Raw genomic sequence first — 20081 nt, 5'->3', positions numbered from 1 at the left:
TGTGTGTAGGAAATCTCTCTCTTGGACTTCCTGGAAGGACTGAGGAGGGGTAACCTTTCTCCTCCTTGGCAAAAATTTCAACTGCTCACAGGTGACTGTTGGAGGAGGTGACCCTAAGTTGGGATACCTCTTCTGTTTCTTTTCCTGAGCATAGATAAACAAACAGTAATCATGAGATGCATGTTTCTAGCCTTGGCTTGTGAATTTGAGATGTCAGGAGCTGCTGGGTCCCTCTGTCAGTCTGGATGAACTAAAGGTGTCTCCTATAGCTACTACAGTGCTTCTTGGAGGAGATGACCACAATAACTAGGCTAATCTCCAGAAGATGTGCATTTTGATGGAATTGAAAGAGGGGAGATGTAAAGTTGAAATGTCAACTTTACAGTCTCTCTAAATACTTCATGTTTTAATGTTTTAAGTATCAATATTCTGGGAGAGTAAAATAGTATTTATTTTCTTTACCTTTGAGGAAGACCTTAAGTATGAGCCATACCTAAGCTTTAAGTGATTCCCTCCAGGTCTCTGAGGTGGGAGGATAAAGAACAAGCATAAGGGTGAGGATCCCTCAAGGTTGAACCTAATTTGTGTGCATAGGTCAGAGCTTGGGGTCTCTTCAGGAAGGGGTGAGCACTCCAGTCTTGCTGGCCCAGCAGTGGTTCCATGTTGTCACACATAAATCATGTCATTTAAGCCTTTCATAATTCTTTGAGGTAGGTAGGCTGCGGATAGGTACTGGAATTCATCATTTTAGGGAACTCCTAGATGAGGAAACTCCCTCTACCAATGTAGGCTGGAACCTTCTTTACAACTTAGAATCTCTAAGATCTGTATAGAGCACTGAGAAAAGACTTACTCAGGATAACACAGATGTGTCAAGTTTTCTTGGCTTCCCAAATATTTCTTGATCCATTATGCTATGCTGCCTGTCATGTGAGGTAGATAGTGCAACTATTATTATCCCCATCTTTTTTTTTTTAAACAGATGCTGTGGGCTTTATCTTTTCTTTTTTTGAGGGACAATTGGGGTTAAGTGACTTGCCCAAGGTCACATGGCCAATTTTTGTGTTAAGTGTCTGAGGCCAGATTTGAACTCAGGTCCTCCTGACTCCAGGGCTGGTGCTCTATTCACTGTGCCACCTAGCCACCCTCTATCATCCCCATCTTACAGGCAATTAAATAGCTTGGGTGGCTGGCCCATGACCACACAGATAGTAAATATGAGTGGTGAGATTTGAACTCAGGTCTTCCTGACTCCAAGTTCAGCACTTTACCTACTATGCCTCTATAAAGGATTTGATGGTATACTGAACCAATTTAAAGATAACACAAGGATAGGAGGTATAGTTTACATGCTGGATGAAAGAAAGAAGCTATAAAAAAGATCTAACCAAGCTAGAACATTGGGTTGAATCTAGTTAGTTAAAATTTAACAGAGATAAATGTAAAGATTTCCATTTGGGTTTAAAAAATCAACCTTACAAAATAAGTATGGGCTAGACAACCCATCGAAAAAAAGAGTTTTAGTAAACTGCAAACTTATTCAACTGTTTGATACAGCAATCCAAATTATTAATACAATCTTAGTCTCCATTGAGAAAGGTATCATATTTAGGAAAGAGTCCTGTTATATTGTGGCTTGGCCATACTACATCTTCAGCATTTTGTTTTGCTTAGGTACCACATTTTTTTTTAAAGATATGAGAGAACATTCAGAAGAGGTTTTTCAAAATGGTGATGAGCCTTGAAATCATACAATATGAACATTGGTTAAAGGAACTAGGATTATTCAAGCTGAAGGAGAGAAGATTTAAAGGGGTATACGATAGTTGTCAAGTATTTGTAGGGCTCTTATGTTCAAAAGGAATTAGATTTGTTCCACATTGCCACAGCGGGCAGAGGTAGGAACAATAGGCAGAAGTTGCCATGGGTTTAGACTCAATGTAAGAAAAAACTTTATAATTAAAATAGAGGGATTAAGCTAGACGCACTCGAGATCTCTTCCCACTCTGAATGTCTTATTGCCTTCTCTCTGTCCTTATCATTGTCCTCTGATGGGTCCCTCTTTTTTTTAGTGGACTTATGAGATTATCTCCCCTCTCTAGTGCTAGCTATCATGCTCAGACAGTTCAATATTCATATTGAGCACATCACCCCCTTGATCTGATTATATAATCTCTAAACCTCCTCAAATTCAATAGCACTCTTATCTGTTTCTCACATGTTGATCTTTAATCTTCCCTTCTCCCTAAATTATTACATCTTTAAACTCTGGAACTTTGAATTTCTGCTTGCCAAATATGACCTCCTATTCTCAGGCTTACAGGATTATAGAGCTGGATGAGGCTGCAAACATCATCGGTCCAATCTTCTCATTTTACAAGTGAGGAAACTGAGGCTCAAAGTGGGCATGTGACTTGCCCAAAGTCACACTGATGAGACTGGAATCCAAATCATAGGATTTAAAGTAGGAAGAGACCTGAGAGGCAGGCAAGGGTTGGTTCCCAGTCTTTTAGAGTGTGAAGACCTCTTTTTAATAGCAAAAAAACTGTGAGAGCCCCATTATAGTAACAGTTTTATTATCAGCATCCAGTGACTGAGAAAATGTATGATGAAAAGGGTACAAGAACTCAGTAATGCTTTTAAATAATCTTGTATTTTTATTCATCACAACAGAAGCTACACACATCTGAAAAAAAGGTAATACATATTGTGAGATATTTATTCAGCCTACAGAAAGTACTTTTGCTTATTTATTATAATTTTACTTCACTTACACTGACGTTACTCCAAAAATCTGCTGTAAACACAGTAGCCTCCACTGAAAATGAAAATACAGCAACCGTTCACAGTCATAAACACGACTCACCAGTAATTAAATCGGCAAGCCCACTGCAAGACCTCTTGCTAGTGCTCACCATGTTTCTATATGAAGGCTCCTTGAAGGGTGCTGGAATCTATCTGTTTCTGAATGTTCTAATTGTTCTTCTCAGTATTCTCACTAAAATACATCTCATAAATTGATAGGGAAAAAGCTATCCTGGGTAAATTAAGCATCCAAAACTGATCTCTGGCAGGACAGTCTCCAAGCCCTAATAACCACTGAAATCACAAAAATTCACAAACTACTCCCTAAAGTATAACAGTATTGTCTTAGATCCTTTCATCATAGAAAAAAATATAAACTGGATCAAGCTGAAAGAGAATATAATCATTCAAAACCAAAACAGTACTATCAGTGAAAAAGCGAATTGGATACCTCGTGAAATCAGACAGTAGACAACTCCAAAGACCCACTCTAGGAGGGGGAAGGTTTCAGCAAAAGTAAGGTCATATTTCATCCTGAAAGGTCAGGAAAAAAATTTTTCTTATTAGGCACAATTGAAACATCAAAAATATAAAACTGGTCAACAAAAAAACCATTATTCATACTAACCTATTTCTTTGGAGTTAAAGACCAAAACAGCAGAGCTTGGTGTTTATACGGATTCAGGAACTTTTATGATACAATAATGTTGTAGCACCCAGGGACCCATGACCCAGGGCTGGAAACAACTAGAATACTTCAATTCTCTAATTTTACCAGGGAGGTAAGGAATCCAGGGTATTTTCTACTATACTGCACCAGAATCCTAACTTATTGGTTTCCCCAGTTCCTCCCCATGGTCCTTCACACAGCAACAACTCTGGATTGTATCTCCCTCTTCATGCTGCCCAAATTCAACAAGCTCAAGGACTCTATCTTTTCTTTTAGGCACTCTAAAATAGTTTATAGATATATACAGCAAATATGCAGTGAGGTTGGTAGCAAACATCTCTGAAGTTATCTTTCCCAGCTTAATACAATTATATATTTTAGTGGCATTGCACATGATTAAACATTATACCCTTTGGGAAACAATTACGTTTCTTAAGATTCTCTAAAGCCACCACTATCTAAGTGCCATAATGTGACAATTCTTCAATTTTCTCTTCAACTCTTCCTCTAGGCTACTCCCCTACCAAGAGATCAGATCGAGTTGATTCCAGGTTTTTCAGACCCAGGCTAATAGAGCCATGCGGCAATTTTCTGTAGTGTGGACCCCTTCACTTAATGCTCCCATCTACATCCTTCCCCATTCAACAGCCGAGTCTTTTTTGCTACTAGATTTACCAGGGGAGAACTTCTATTCATCTGACTGCCGAATTACAGTAATACTTTATTAGAGGTAGCAAATAGAGTACTGATCTGAAAGTAAGGAGAATTAAGTTCCAGGCTTCCTCCATTACTACCCCATTTGTGTTTTAGTTTCTTTCAACTTAGAACAAATTTAATTTTAAAAATTTCTTAAATGCCTATTTTCAAGGTACTGTACTATATTAGGGTTTAAACATAAAAAGACAAAAACAAACAAAAAATCCATGCCATCAAGGACATTACATTCTACTGTGATACCACTTAAGTTGTCTGAGCAGAAGAAATGCATGGTCAGTTATACTTTAGAAAGATTATTCTGAAGTTGTCTGAAGAAATGGAGAAGCAAAAGACTAAAAATGGGAAAAGACCAATTAGAAGGGTACTAAGTAGCTAAGGCAATGTCTATGTGAGTGAAAGGAAGGGATTGGATTAGAAAGACACTGTGAAAAAAAACCCAGCAAGACATGGAAACTGACCAGATATAGTGGTTGAGGGAGGACTATGGAATTAATGAGGTTCTGAGGATGGTTGTACCCTCAAGAGAAAAAGGGCAGTTTAGAGGAGGGACAGGTTTAGGAGGGAAAGTATGAGCTCAGTTTTGATGCTAACAGGATAACTGGGTGGGGATATTTAGCAAGTTTTTGGACATGTATAACTGAAGCTGAAGAAATGATCTTTAAAACCCATTTAGTTTTACTTTTCTGTGATGCAATGACTTTCTTTCAACTCCCTAAGTACCTATTCCATTTCTTACCACTCTTCAAATGTTGGTATTTCTTATGCATCAGGACTGGGTCATGTTTCTCTAAGTATATACTTGTTTAGGGACCACATTAACTCACAGGATTTTAATTACTGTGTGCCCATGACAATCTCCAGTCCTGCTCATACTCCTCCAAGATGGAATTCTCACATAATGACAAAGAAGAGAGTTGCCACTGAAGGAATTTATAGTCATCGATTTAGTCATTTAAGGAACAAGTGTGTATTAAGTATGTCTCTCAAAATGGCACTGAGCTGGATGCTATACATTCTGAATTTTTAAAAATTTAGCCATTACCCTCAAAAACCTTACAGTCTATTATAAGAATGTGACATACCACCGATCATCCTATCTATAAGACTGTCCATTTTCAATGACTATTTCATTTGTAAGTTAACTGAAGTGTTAAGTTCTCTGGTCTTGAATGAGAAATTACTGATAAATAATGGCTTTTCTTTATATGTTATATTCACATGGCTTCTCTCCAGTATGAATTCTCTACTATTTGATGAGATCAGAACTCTGAGGCATTTCCATGTTCATAACATTAATTCAATCCAACCATTAACTAAGCAAGGTGCAGAGGTAGGGGAAAATGCAAAGTTTAACTAAGATTAGGTCACTGGTTTCAAGGAGCTTAGAGCCTAGTAGGTTGCTCCCTAGTATGAATTCTCTGATGTCGAATAAGTGTGGAGCTCAAACTAAAGTTTTTCCCACATACATTACATGCATATGGATTTTCCTCAGTATGAATTCTCTGGTGTATAGTAAGGTATGAACCACATCTGAAGGTTTTCCCACATGCATTACATTCATAAGGTTTCTCCCCAGTGTGAATTCTCTGATGTTCATTAAGGGTGGAATTTCGAGTAAAGGTTTTCCCACACTCATTACATTCATATGGCTTTACTCCAGAATGTATTCTTAGATGTTCATTAAGGACAGATCTTCGAGTGAAAGTATTTCCACATTCATCACATTTAAATGGTTTCACTCCAGTGTGAGATCGTTGATGTCTAATAAGAACTGAATGGCGGCTGAAGGCTTTTTTACATTCCTTGCAAATGTAAGGTTTCTCTCCAGTATGGTATCTTTGATGATCAATTAATCCTAAGAATTTACGGTAAGATTTTCCACACTCATTGCATTTAAAAGGTTTTTTCCCTGAATGAATCCTGTAATGCTGAAGAAGGCTTGACCTGCTGCTTAAGCCTTTCCCACATTCACTACACTGAAAAGGTTTCTCACCAGTATGAATTCTGCAGTGTTCAATAAGGCGTAGCTGGCTACTTAAGATTCTCCCACATTCAATGCATTTACAAGTGCCATCTCCAGTATGAATTTTCTGATGCTTCATAACACTGGACAACTGAGGAAAGTTTTTCCCACAGATATTGCATTCATAAGGTCGTTCCCCAGTATGAACTCTCTCATGACAATTGAGATTTGATTTTAGCCTGAAGACCTTGTCACATTTGTTACATTTGTAGGGTTTTTCTCCAGTATGAATTCTTTTATGTTCCGTGAGATTTGAGCTACGACTAAAGCTTTTCCCACATTCATTGCATTCGTAGGGCTTCTCTCCAGTGTGAATTCTCAGATGTCTTGTGAATCCTGACTTCTGACTGAAGGTCTTGCCACAATCACGACATCCATAACGTTTCTCTCCACTGTGAATTCCCTGGTGTTGAATAAGGGCAAAATGCTGAGAAAAATTTCGGCCTCTTCCTCTTTTAGGAATCCTTTGATGAGTTATGAGCTTTGAGTTCCAATTGAAGGCTTTACCAAATTCATTATACTCTTGGCCTCCATCTCTAGACATTTGGTTGTGGAAAACTGTCAGTTGCTGAGAGTCTCTCGATTGCAGAGCTGACTTATTCCATCTCTCCTCTAAGAAATGTCTTGCCTGCCCTTCTATACTATTTTCCTGTCCAAAGGCTAGTCCAAATCCTGTGGTTTGAAATAAGTCCCTTGGGGATTCTTCTATCATATTTCCATACAGTTCAAATGTTTTAGGGATTTCCTCCCTTAGAGTAAAATTTTCATTCTCAGATTTGTTCTTAAAACCTGAAAAAAAAAGGAAGTAAAGATGACCACTTCTTTTTGACAAAAATAAAACTATAGAAGAAAAAAGAGAATTATCAAACTGAAATAAAAGTAGAACAGAAATTTTTTAAAAAGCTTTCAAAGTGCTAGAAATAACTAAGAATTCTAACGACAATATGGGGAAAGAAAAGCTATTCAGATGATCACTTCCCTGGGAAGAACATCCAGGATAGGAGAAAAGGTAAGCCCAAACAACTAAGTACATCCACTCAGAGGGGTGAAGAGTTCTGACCCTAATTCCAACTCCAGGTTCAACTCCTTAAAATCCTCTCAGCATTTAAAATTGCTTATTAAGTCCACAAATCAGTTGCGCTCTCATTTTCTGCTCCCTCCAATGGGATCTGATCTCACTCACTCACCACTGTAAACAACTGGAGAAAGTTCTCCTTCTTCAGGTTCTTGCATATCCTCAACCCATGACTCTTCTCCCTGCTCCAGCTGGGAGATAACATCAGGTTTGGAGAATGGAAGCCCTGATTTTAGGAAAGGACATATAGAACATCATTATTCATGCTAAAACACCAGAACTTTCTAAGCTCATTCCTAGGCTGTAAGTATACAGGGGACAGATAGGGAATGATTTTTAAAGCTATAGCTAATATATAGAAAGGTCCAGCAAGAGATATTTGAATGGCCACTGAGTTGAGTTCCACCATCTCTTTCTAGAAGGTGATAAATTTGGAAATGGTTGCCATAAAAATGATTTCTTACCCATTGACACAAAGTTCCCATAGTTCTCTAGCATCACATCTCTGTAAAGATCCCTCTGAGCAGGATCGAGCCATCCCCACTCCTTCCGTGTGAAATACACAGCCACATCTTCAAAGGTCACCAGCTCCTGAAACAATACATTCTTGCTGCCTCATGGAAGTTTGGAATGATTTTAGAATTTTAAAATATGTAGCATACTGTATAAAGGCAGTATTACATAGTAGGTAAACACCCAGCTGCAATGCCTGTAAGACCTGGGTTCAAGTCCTATTTCTGACACATGCTAGTCATGTGACCCTGAGCAAGTCTTAGGGTTCCAAAACAAATCTCTAAAACCATAAATGGCCAACCAATTGCTGTTCAGCATCGGTAGAAGTTTACTTACCAGGAAGTTCCATAAACCAATGAAACCATAGGTCCAAATGGGGAAAAAAAGCCTATCTATAAGGGAGAGTATGTTGCTTGGTTCCTATTTAGTACTAGACATAATTTATGATCTTAAGTATTTGGTACCTTGGTAAGAAACCTGAATATAAAGTCTCCCCAACTTGGCATGTCATGTTAAATTCCCTTTACTACTGCTTCACCCTGGCCATTTTCTGCCCTGCCCTAGGTTCCCACATTCTGCACCATCCTTTCCACATCTTGCTCTAAGAACTTTTATAAAAACAACACTACCATTGCCTCTGGAAAGGGCACAGCAATCCAATGCCCTACTTAGCATCTTTGTGATTTCCCAGACAATAACTCTGTTCCCTTATTGCCACCCTGCAATGTGCTATCTTCCTCATTGAGTTTAAACTCCGAGACAGCAGAGAATGATACAATTTTGTATTTGTTATCTATAGCACTTCATACAGTACCTGACACATATTAAGTGTTTCATTAATTCATTTAGGAGTTCTTAACCTAGGTTCTGTTAATTTGTTTTACAAAATTCTCTGATAACTGTATTTCAATGTAATTGGTTTCCTTTGTAATCCTATGTATTAAAAAACATTATTTTAAGAAGGGGCCAAGCCCTCCCCCAACAAAGAATCCATAAACTATTGTATTGCCTTGCATATAATTTTGTCAGCAAGGATTACTAATCATTAACTATCTCAGGGAATATAGTTAATACAGATTTTTTTTTTTAAAACCTCACAGAATTTTAGAGCCGGAACTTTAGAGATTATCTAGTTCAACCCTATCATTTTATAAAAGAGGAAATGGGTGCAGAGAGGGGGAAATGACTTACCCAGGTTTGCAATTCTGATTAGTGAGAGCTCAGCATATCATCTAGTTGGCCCCAGTCTCCTAACCACATCATCTTCCTGCCATACTCCCCAAGGCTGCCACTGCACCCTCCAAACCAGAATTCTGGGGTTGTGATAATTATTGATGAAAACCCAATACATATAGGCTACAATCACTTGACCATGTCATCTTCCTGCTATGCTGCTGTTCCCATAACTCAATCTCTGCACCCTCACACCCTCCTTTACTTTTTGATCTGGGAACAGTAATCAAATAAATACTATCCAATTCTACTGGAAAGGGCATGGTATTCAACTGCTCTATGGCTCCACTCAGCATCCCTGTGACTCCCCCCTTCCCTGGTCACTCCTCCTCCTCCATGTGTTGTTTCTATTAGAGTAAAAGCTCCTTCAGGGAAGAGACTATCTCATTTATATCTGTATCCCCAGCATAGTTGGGATACCACTGAGTAGCACACAGTGCCAACTTTTTTTTTTTTAAAGCAATTGGGGTTAAGTAACTTGCTCAAGGTTACACGGCCAGGTGTTTCTGGGTGGATGCTAAGTGTCTGAGCCCGGATTCGATCCCCAGGTCATCCCAACACTGGGGCCGGTGCTCTTACTCAATGTGCTACCTGGCCGCGCCAGTGCCAACTTTTTCATTCATTCTTTCTTTCAAGTGCCAAAACAAGTACTTGAACCCAAACTTTTTAGCTCTAAAACCAGTATTTTTTCCACTACACCAGGCTAACTCATTCTTTACTAATTTGAAATATACTCAGTTATTGACTTCTACATCTCCACCTCCACCTCCATCTAATGCCTTCCCTGGCTTAAGTCCCAACTAAAATCCCATCTTCTACAGGAAGCCTTTCCCAAATTCTCTTAATTCTAGTGCCTTCACTCTCTTAATTATTTCCTATCTCTGACCTATTCATAGCTTGTTTGTATAAATCTGTTTGTTTTGAATCTCTGCCATTAGATTGTCAAGTCCTTGGGGACTGTCTTTTGTGGTTTTTGGTAAGCCCATCTCTTTGTACAGTACCTGGCACATAGTAGATGCTTAATAAATGTTTAATAATTAAAGTAAAATTTTTGTAGGGTTTTTTTTTTTTTTTGTTTCAAAATGGGGGGGGGGGGGGGGGGGTGAAAAGATGAACCTTGGACATTAAAACAAGTATTTTTGAGTTTACTAAATACTAAAGTATTAGATACATTTGCTTCCATAGGTTCATATCCCTAATCTGTTCCACTGCTCAATCTCTCTACTTTTTAGCCACTATCTAATTGTTTTTAATAATTACTGCTTTGTGGTATAGTTTGAAAACTGGCATTGCTGGGCCCTTTTTGTTCCTATTTCTTTCCATTATTTCTCTCGAGATTCTTGACCTTTTTTCTCCTTCCACATGAATTTCATTATTTCTTTGTTCTGGTACTATGAAATAATTGTTGGATAGCTTGATTGGAATGGCATTGAATAATTTAGGTAGCATTGTCGTTTTTATTAACGAGAAAATTATACAGCAGTATAGAAGAAGTTAGATTTAGACCACCTTATACAATCATAAGCTCCAAATGGGTATATGACCATTACATGTAAAAGGTCACATTATAAGCAAATTACAAAAACATGGGGAAAAATTACCTATTAGATCTATGAATAGGAGAAAAGTTAATGATCAAACTAGATCACAGAAGATTAAATAGATAATTCTGATTAAATAAAATTTAAAAAGTGTTTGCACAGGGGGCAGCTAAGTGGCACAGTAAATAGAGCACCGACCCTGGAGTCAGGAGAATATGAGTTCAAATCCGACCTCAGACACTTAACACAAAAAAACTAGCCATGTGATCTTGGGCAAGTCACTTAACCCCAACTGCCCTATATTCCCCTTTCCAAAAAGAAAAAGAAAAAAAGTGTTTGCAACAAACAAATCTGGTTAAATTCATATCAAATAAAATGGAGTATACTAAAGCAATTAAGAATGATAAATATGGGAATATAAAGTAATATAGAAAACCTTATATGAATTTATATGAAGCTAATAAAGCAGTAACAATATCTATACTAATTCTAACAGAAGAAATTGTGCACAAAATAGGGATTAACAGAAACTTAAACTTAAACAGTTGAGATATCTGCATATTGAAAAAAAGTTTAATGTAAATCATTTTCTCATTTTTTTAAATCAGTCTTGCTTATGTTTAAAGTTCATAAATAACTAAAACTTTATTCAGTTCAATAATCTATAGAATAAAGAAAGCATGTTGTACATAAAAAATTCTGTTATGGTTTTACAGCATACTATCTCTCATAAGGTAGGAGATTTTTTCTTATATTCTACCCCAATTTTTAATTTAAGATTTTTCTTCTTATTTATGTTTGAGAGGGCATAAAGAATATTTATTTTTGTAATGATCAACCATATGTGAAAATTATGAAAATGAGACCAGTGCTCTAAGACTAGATATGAAAAATGAGTGAGATTTCTAAAAATGAATAAAAATGGATTCTAGAAACCAACAAACAGAGAGGAAGCAAGGAGGCACAGTGAATAGAGTGCTAGACTTGGAGGAAAGAAGAACTGAGTTCAAATCTTGTTTCAAATAATTCCTTAGCAATGTGACCCTGGACAAGTCACCTATCTTCTGTCTCAAACTCCTCATGTATAAAATAAAGATGATAATAAAAGCACCTATTTCAAAGAGTTGTTGAGGATTAAATAAGATAATATATACATATGGAATTTGTAAACCTTAAAGTGCTACATTAATGCTATTATTATTGATGTTGTTGTTCCCTTACAAAATTCTACAATGGGTTATTTTTAAAAAGGTTTATCAATTAGGTCACTGGAAACCAGCATGAGTTCCTTAAAAACAAGTCATGACCAATGAAACTCATTTCTTTTTTTGATAGCTTAAATACATTTATAGAACAGGGTTTTGTTGTGTTTTTTTTTTTAATTTCAGGAAGCTACTAAACAAATTCTGTTATTAAGTCCTTGTGGACAAGACTGAGAAATGTGGGCTAGATCAGGGGTATCAAACTCACACCCCACAGGCCACATGTGGGCCTGCAAACTACAGAGTGAAGTCCGAAACAAATCAACATGTAATTGGGAAGTGTTTAATACAATACAACTTAACATTAATTTGTAGTTTCCTAAGTCAATATGCAACTATTTTTATCTGAGTTTGATACCACTGAGCTAGATGATGACAAACTTACAAGCATTTATGGCTAGACAAAGAAAATGCTTCTCTAAACTCTCCAGTCCCTAAACCTCTTTGTGAAGTTTAATGGTTACTCAAAGGAAGAACTTAATAATACACAGTAAAAGTCTTACTACCCAGCTGGTACACACTGTACCATATGTATACCAATAGATTGTATTATTCTATTTTAAAATAGGACTATAGGACTGAATCCTATTTAGTGTGCATGAAATCTGGCTTCTTCCTTCCATTCCAATATCCCCATACAATCTCTGTTTGTGATTACAGATGTCAGTCCCCAAATAGAGTGCTGAATATGCCTAGCTACTGAAATTTACCTTAGTTTTATACAGTAAAGGCAGTCTGGTACGATAGTTATAGGGCCAGCCTTGATGTCTAGAAAACCTCTGACACACACTACCAGCTCCGTAAGTGTGGGCAAATCATTCAATATCTCAGTGACCCAGACAACTCTCTAAGATTGTAAATCACAGATAAGTGGCTGATCTCCATCAGTGGAGGAAGTTTTCAGACCAGAAGGTTCTTAACCAATAAAATCAAAGGTCTCATTTAAAAAAAAAAAAACACCACACATCACGGTGAACCCCAGTTATTTGTCAGAGTATGATCAGAAGAAGGTTCCAGACTAAAGAAAACTGAGCACTAAACTTGGAGATGGTTTAAGTCCCAGCTCTTCTGCTCATAAGCTTTGGAATAATGGGCATATCACTAAATCTCTCTGAGCTTCAGTTTTATCATCAGTGAAACAGGAGTAACATTTGCAATGCCAGCCTCTCAGGTATGGGGTGAGAAAGGTGCTTGGTAGACCATAAATCACTGAGGTTAAGGTACTTTAGTAACAGTAGATGGGTGAGTGATAAGAAGGCCAAGGAGGCTGGCATCTAAATGGAGAGTTCGGAGATAGAGGGCAAATACCATGTTGAAGACCATTAAGGTGGTGCAGAACCTTCTGCTGCTGAAGGATCTCAGATGAAGAGAAGCTGATGGAAGGTGGAAAAGGCACTGACCCCCGAGCTGCTGCCAGGATTCTTGTTTCTCTGAGAAGGCTGCTTCCTGTCTTTGTACACAGATGAGAGCCTAAAGGTAAACATCACAGGAAATTGAGAATTGAACAGCAAAGTCACTATCATTCAACCAAAATTTCAGAGAATAGATCTGTCCTTGGTAGCTGATTCTGTTAACTCCTCAGGGGAACAGTATTGATAAAGAATAGGACTTAGTCTTTTAATAGTTATAAAAACTAGTCATTTCTGACTTCCCTGTTTCTCTCAATTTTTAGTTCCTCCAGAAGGAAACTATATTTTTCTTTATCAGGAGTTCTTAATCTTTTTATGTCATGAACACCTCTGTAGTCTGATGAAGACTATGATACCTTCTCAAAATAATTTTTTTAAATGAGTAAAATAAAATATGTAGTTTACAACAAATCATTACTATTGAAATAGTTATAAAATTACCAAAAAAAAGTTCACAGACTCTAGATTAAGAACCCTGATGTATATGCTTCTGTGTTAACTTCAAATCAGTCACACAATCAAAAAATATTAAGAGCCAGAAATGTCCTTTGAAAGAATCTAATCCAACCCCTGCGTTTTGTAGATCAGGTAAACAAGCCCCAGAGGTCACGAAACTTGCCATTTTAGGTGGAAGTATAGTTATTTATGTCTGTCTTATCCTCCTAAAAGATTATAAACTCAATAAGGATGGGATTATAGGATCATGAGGTAGGGCTGGAAGGGACCTCAGAAGTCATTATTTTATAGGAGAAGAAACTAAGGCCCAGGGAAGTGAAGTCACTGGCTATAATATAGCCATACATAATATAATATATATTATAATAATATATACATTATAATTATAATATATAATATAATTAATATATATAATAAGGACCTAAGAAATCCATTATTTTATAGGAGAAGAAACCCATTATTTTATAGGAGAAGAAACTAAGGCCCAGGGAAGTGAAGTCACTGGCTCAAGGTCTCACAGATAATAAACATCAGTGTTTTATCTAGCAGAAACTGGGCCTTATTAATGGATTAAAAATATTTTATTAAAAACTAAGCAACACTGATGAAAGCTACCGAAGATGATTCTTAATAAGTAGGTCAAGAAAAAAACAGAAGATATGGTATGAAGAGATCCCGTAGCTCCAATTAGGCAGCAGTGAATGTACATAAGTACAAGATATATACACTAGGTGTGATCAAAGTGGGAAAAACAAAGGGATTCTATTTTGTAATTAATTCTATTCTGTATCACTGCTGAAATTTTGTATAGCTGCCTAAGTCAACTTTGTCTCTGAGTTAAGTTCAGAAGTTCATGAGTTCAGAAGTTCAGTTTTACTTTCTGAGTTAAGTTTAAAAGTTCAGCTTCCCTTTAATCACTTTAATTAAAAGAAAACCTTTATCTCTTTACCACTAACTACCCTTATACAATTAAAAGAAATCTGTTATCTACATACCATTAGTTATTCTTGCAGGTGGACTCAATCAATCAGAATTTCCTAGATGGAAGGAGGGGTTGTTGCTTGCCCACATTCCTCATTTCTAACCGATCATATTGTATCTATGATGCTGCAAGTTTTGTAACCAATGATATTGTTTTCCCCATCTATGATACTGACTTCTAGTTTTTTGATGTTTTCCTTTTGTCTGTAAAAATTATGTCTGCCCTCATTAGGGGTCTTTTGGCTTGGCTTACCAATAAACTGAACTTTCTTGGAATTCTGTGCTTCAGTTTACCTTAGTTTTAATCATAACAAAAGGAAAGTAATGCCAATTTTACCCACTTACCTCAAGAACATAAGGAGCAGAAAGCCTTTAGAGCTGGTGTATAGACCTCCTGTCTTTGGAAGAGGAACAGAAGAATGTGAGAAATCTCATGGTAATGACTGGCCGCTTTTCCTGAGATGCATGGGCTTAGCCAGGCCAGAATCAGAGCATCTCTATGACAGTTAAAGGCTTATGGGAGTTTTTTCCTCAAAGTATAGCTTCCCTGCCCTGGATCCACTCAGATCAGAGATGAGATTTTGACTGCAAATTACTCAAAGAAGTACTTGACCTAAGAGATCTAGAACAATGAATGCCTCACCAATACCAAGAACCTCAAGAATGGTCAACTATATCTTATTAAAAATGCCGTGAACATTTAGGCCAGGGTGGAGGGGTCCATAGAGGCAACATGTGACCTTTTAGGAACATGGTCACAGTGACTCAAGGAATGATGCCACAGGATTTGTCCCCACCTTATTTGGAGATATTTGGAAGAACTAATTATTAATATGTGCTTTAGAATGTCACAGAGATAAGTAACATAGCAATCCATCATCAGAAGGTTATAAGACTGAGAGAAGAATTGAGAGAAGCCTACCATCTATTGATGGCTTCAGCAAAGAAAAATATTTGAGAACAAATAATATTTAAACCTTGGAGTTTGCTTAAGAATTCCAAATGGGAAACAATTCTGTAAAGAATTCCTGGGAAGTAATTCTGTAAAGCACAAAATAGAATATTGGTGGAAAGCCATAACATATCATGTAACTGAAACCAGAAAGTATCAGTCTACAAAACAGTACTGAAAAATGAACAGACCCTAAAAGACAATATAAGTAAGTAATCAACTGCTATCTGTAGAGAAATTAGTTGGGTAAGAACATAAGAATTAGGGGAGTCAAGAGCCTGGGCTCAGTGAATCCACAGATCATAGCCAAATACCAATATTCCAATGTGGAAGAGACCCAACATGGAGAGAGCATTAATCAGAATTTTAAGGACAATGAGATCTAATCTGTGTAGTGTTAGAAAATGTAGATTGCTACCAAATCTATCTCAATATTTAATCAAACAATAATCAATCAATCAGAAAACAATTGCCTTAACATGAGAGAAGCTAAACCCTGAGAAAACCAACTCCATTCCTGTTACTCTGTCATTGGAAGTGTCAGAGAGATAGAGGCCACATGTAGCACCTTTCTACTTAGGACAGCAGATAACCCCAATAGATCTTAAGTGACCATAGGTCTAGAACTTGTGTCACTGGCCAATGTGTCCAAAAATGGTTTTCCCCCACAAATGAGAAAGATCATCCATAACTGATAATAAACCACAGTAGAAGTACCTGAACTATCCAGCCCCAACTAGTCTAATGCATAATGCACCATAAAATAATCAAGAAGGATATCATCCAATAGTACCTAGGGGTACTGGTCAGTCTCCTGCATACAGGGGAAATGGAAGGCCAATGATGGAATTCATGTAAAGTAGACTGCAAGCAAATTTATTTTGCATGAACTGTATGCAAATGAACTTTGTATGATCTTGACATGTGATATCTGGTGTCATTTTCAAGGTCTGCAAGCTTTTTTGATTGAAAGAGAAAAGGTAGTGAATGTTGGTTAATTGCTCCTTCCCTATTTTCCAGCTGAGTTACTAGAGAAAATAAAGTATAGTTACCTTAAAGAATATGCATAGTGATTGATGAGGCTGATAACTAGCAGAAAATAAGAAGGTCTTTTAAGAAAAGATCTGGAAAAATCAGAAGAGGACAAAGGTGTTTTGTTTTCTTGCTTCATCTTGCACTCAGATGACATCCTCCAGACTGGAGTACTCTGCAAAGATTTATCGCTGCCTGGGGCGGCCAGTTAGCTAGCACAGCGAGTACGAGCACCGGCTCCAGTGTTGCAGTGTTGAGATAGACCTGGAGATGGAATCCCCGGCTCAGACACTTAGCAACCACCCAGAAACACCTGGCCATGTAACCTTGAGCAAGTTACTTAACCCTGATTGCTTAATAAAAAAAAAGATTTATCCCTGCCTGACTTGAAAAACTGAGGTACTACATGACTATACTAGGGATGTGTGAATAAAGGCAGTAAAGAAGAGGAGAGAGGGTGGGGAGAAAGGGGGAGAGGAGGGAGGAAGAGGGAGGGAAAAGAAGGAAAGGAGGGAGGGATAGGGATGGGGAAGGGGGGAGAGGGAGAAAGAGGGAGGAAGAGAGAGAGAGAGAATGAATCACTTCTCCACTCCTCAAAAAGATGTACAACTGCCCAAGGAGACCTCGTGCCTGAGACTGAAATGACTCCAGAACTCCACCTTCCTGGGATGCATAGCATTTCATTCTAGATGTGTCGTGTTTCTTCCTTTTAACACAACTTACCTCTGTAACACCGAGAACGACATGCATGCAGTTGGCTAAGGGACAACACGCATACCAACTTCCCAGAGTCAGAGCTGGGTCCAGGGGTCCCTCCAAGATGACAGAACTAAGCCTAGTGTTTCCTCGGCTCCTGGGGCAGTGCGGCACAGATGCCAGGTGAGCACTGAGCCGAATCACGCCGTCTGGCTGGCCTTTAAGCCCAGGTCGGAGCTGATCCCCTCCCCCTCGCCTCGGCACTGACCTTGGCCTCAGAGCTCACACAGCACTTGGTGGGCACGTCTTTGCTCCTTAGGGGGCCACAAGAACAGTCTCTGGGTAGTCGCCCTGACACTGACAACCAGCAAGGACCTTAGGGGACGACCCAAGGCCTGGTGTAGTACAGAGTCTTGGATTTGGAGTCAGAGGGACTGGGTTCAAATCCCGCCACTGTCCCTTATCACCTGTGTGTGACCTTGAGCAAGTCACTTCCCTTGGCTAGGAATCAGTTTATTCATCGGTAAAATAAGGGGGATGGACTAGACCTCTAAGGTCCTTTCCGGCTCCACGTCAGGGATGCCGTGATCATCCCCTCATTGTACAATTGTGGAAACTGAGGCCCAGCCGGGAAGGGCCCCGCCCGACGTCTCGCGGGGTGGTCACCGCACGGCCGGGGCTTGGACCCAGAACCCCTAACTTCCTGGTCAACGCAGCCCCCGGGGAGACGGGAGCCGCGGGAAGACCCGCTCTCCGTGCTAGCCGGCAGGGAACCCCGCCTCCTCAGGCCCGGACTCGCTCACCTGAAGGAATCCAAGTCGTGGCCCCGGACAGGAAGTGTGCCCACAGCCCGCTCCGCCCACCACCGCCACACTTCCGGGGAAGCTCTAGGAAGTCGGAGGACTCCGAGCCTCCTGTCTTCTTGGCGAACGCTGAGAAGGCGGCCTGCGGCGGCGCCTCTAAAGCCTAAAGGTAACGTGAACGAGTCCAGATACGATTCGATTCAATTCAGTTCAACAAGCATTCCTTAAACGCTTTCTTTGGGCATTCCTTGTGTAGCCCTTTTAATTCTCCTCTCCTGCCTTTTTTATAAAATGAAATAATAGTTTGCCAATTTGGTCTTAAAATTTACTTTATTTTCTTAATTTCCTTGTTCTTTTGTATTATCACGTTCCAGATTCACTTCATTTTAACAATTATTAAGTGTCTGCTGTGTACAAGTCATTTCACTATGCGCTGGGGAATTATCTTGGCATACTGCAGATTCCAGATTGTCCATGCCCGCCCCAAACAAGCCTGTCCCACTTTGGTCCATACTCCCACAAATGCACCACAGACTGTCCACTCCACGTTCCAGGGCTTTCCTGATTTCTTTGACATGAGAAGATGACAATAGAGGACCGAGAGCCTAGCCATCAGTTTCCATAGCTCTCATCCTATGACCAGACCATCGTTTTCACTTCTTCCTTTAGGGTAAGATTTATATGATTCAGTTCCTTCAATAGTATGGCCATTTTGGGGTTACTGGACAAGGATCTCACATTTAAAGTACCAACAGGAAAGTTTATATTGACAGAGAATCAAAAATATCATTTGATTCTTAGCATTCTCTACCTCATTTCCTGACAGTTTGCCATTGTTACCACAGAAGAGGAAGTGGGACACATAGAACTGAGGATCATTTTGTATTTTTCTTTGTTTAATGGGCTGTCATGGCTAAAGAATTTATTGCCAAGGGGTCAGCCTACTGGTAATCAACTTCTTTGTTCTTTGCTGGTCTTCCAAAAGAACATTAATTCTCTTACCTGGTCTGTACTGGAAGCCTTTCTGGTGTCAAAGAACCTGATAGAGTTTGCTCTCCATTGGTATAGCCTTCAAGAACACAAGGTTACACATGTACAAACATTTTTGTAGCAGCTCTTTTTGTGGTGGCAAAGAATTGGAAAGTGCCCATCAATTGGGGAATGACTGAACAAGTTATAGTAAATGAATGTAACGGATACAATTGTTCCATAAGAAATGATGAACAAGCAGATTTCTGAAAAACTTGGAGAGACTTATGTGAACTGATGCTGAGTGAAGTGAGCAGAACCAGAAAACATTGTACACAACAGCAACATCGTTCAATGATTAACTATGATAGACTTAGTTCTTCTCAGCAATACAATGATCCAAGACAATTCCAAAAGACTGGTAATCAAAAATGCTAACCACATCCTGAGAAATAACTATGGAGTCTGAATACAAATCAAAGCATACTATTTTTACTTTTTTTGTTTTTTCTTTCTTGTGGTTTTTCCTTTTTGTTCTGATTCTTCTTTTACAACACGACTAATGTGAAAATATATTTAACATGATTGTACATGTATAATCTATATTCGATTGTTTGATGTCTTGGGGAGGGGGGAGGAGAGTGAGGAAGGTAGAAATATTTGGAAGTCAAAATTTTGCAAAAATTAATGTTGAAAACTATCTTTACATGTCATTGGAAAAAAAATACTATTAAGGGGGGAAAAAGAACCCCCAGGATCATCTCCATTCCATGATAAGTCATCAGAATATGACTTTGTAAAAGCACTTATATAAAGACTAAAAAAAAAACCCACTCCCTACTCTCAAGGAATTTGCATTGACTGGAGGAAATAACACATAAACTTATAATATCATCAAATAATTTGAGGAAGGAAAGACAACTAGCAACTAAAGGCATCAGGAA

The 20081-nt window shown here is 38.5% G+C and overlaps 1 protein-coding gene and 1 long non-coding RNA gene across 9 annotated transcripts; one reads left to right on the top strand and one right to left on the bottom strand.

Annotated features, from left to right (window-relative positions):
- Positions 1–813: 813 nt before the first annotated feature.
- LOC138155791 (zinc finger protein 879-like) lies at positions 814–18235 on the bottom strand. Of its 8 annotated transcripts, none has more exons than XM_069081002.1 (6): positions 18169–18235; positions 15031–15079; positions 13148–13309; positions 7755–7881; positions 7403–7516; positions 814–7004 (listed from the first exon to the last, which is right to left on the bottom strand). In XM_069081002.1, the coding sequence occupies exons 3-6, from the start codon at positions 13160–13162 to the stop codon at positions 5575–5577; spliced, it is 1686 nt and encodes a 561-aa protein (XP_068937103.1). In that variant the 5' UTR covers positions 13163–13309; positions 15031–15079; positions 18169–18235; the 3' UTR covers positions 814–5574. The 8 variants fall into 8 exon arrangements, with proteins under 8 accessions (XP_068937103.1, XP_068937104.1, XP_068937101.1 ...); XM_069081003.1 differs by having other exon boundaries at positions 15031–15083; positions 18169–18229; XM_069081000.1 differs by having other exon boundaries at positions 13148–13289; positions 18169–18192.
- LOC138155796 (uncharacterized) lies at positions 18236–19723 on the top strand. Its single transcript, XR_011166994.1, has 2 exons — positions 18236–18337; positions 18543–19723. It is a non-coding gene; the product is annotated as an uncharacterized lncRNA (long non-coding RNA).
- The last annotated feature ends 358 nt before the right edge of the window (positions 19724–20081 follow it).

This window comes from Petaurus breviceps, unplaced genomic scaffold, assembly GCF_028583685.1.
Source record: "Petaurus breviceps papuanus isolate PSGF00001 unplaced genomic scaffold, PetGlider_PUasm1.0 98, whole genome shotgun sequence".
Lineage (NCBI taxonomy): Eukaryota > Metazoa > Chordata > Mammalia > Diprotodontia > Petauridae > Petaurus > Petaurus breviceps.
This window is presented reverse-complemented; position numbering and strand designations above follow the sequence as displayed.

Excerpts from the sequence above, each read along its gene's own strand:
- LOC138155791 (XM_069080998.1), bottom strand. The coding sequence starts at position 17,419 with ATGCATGTCGTTCTCGGTGTTACAGAG. Across the intron at positions 13,290-15,030 it reads CTGCTCCTTATGTTCTTGAG|ACAGGAAGCAGCCTTCTCAG; the intron begins GTAAGTGGGTAA and ends CTGTGTACAAAG. Across the intron at positions 7,882-13,147 it reads CCTTAATGGTCTTCAACATG|GAGCTGGTGACCTTTGAAGA; the intron begins GTATTTGCCCTC and ends GTATTGTTTCAG.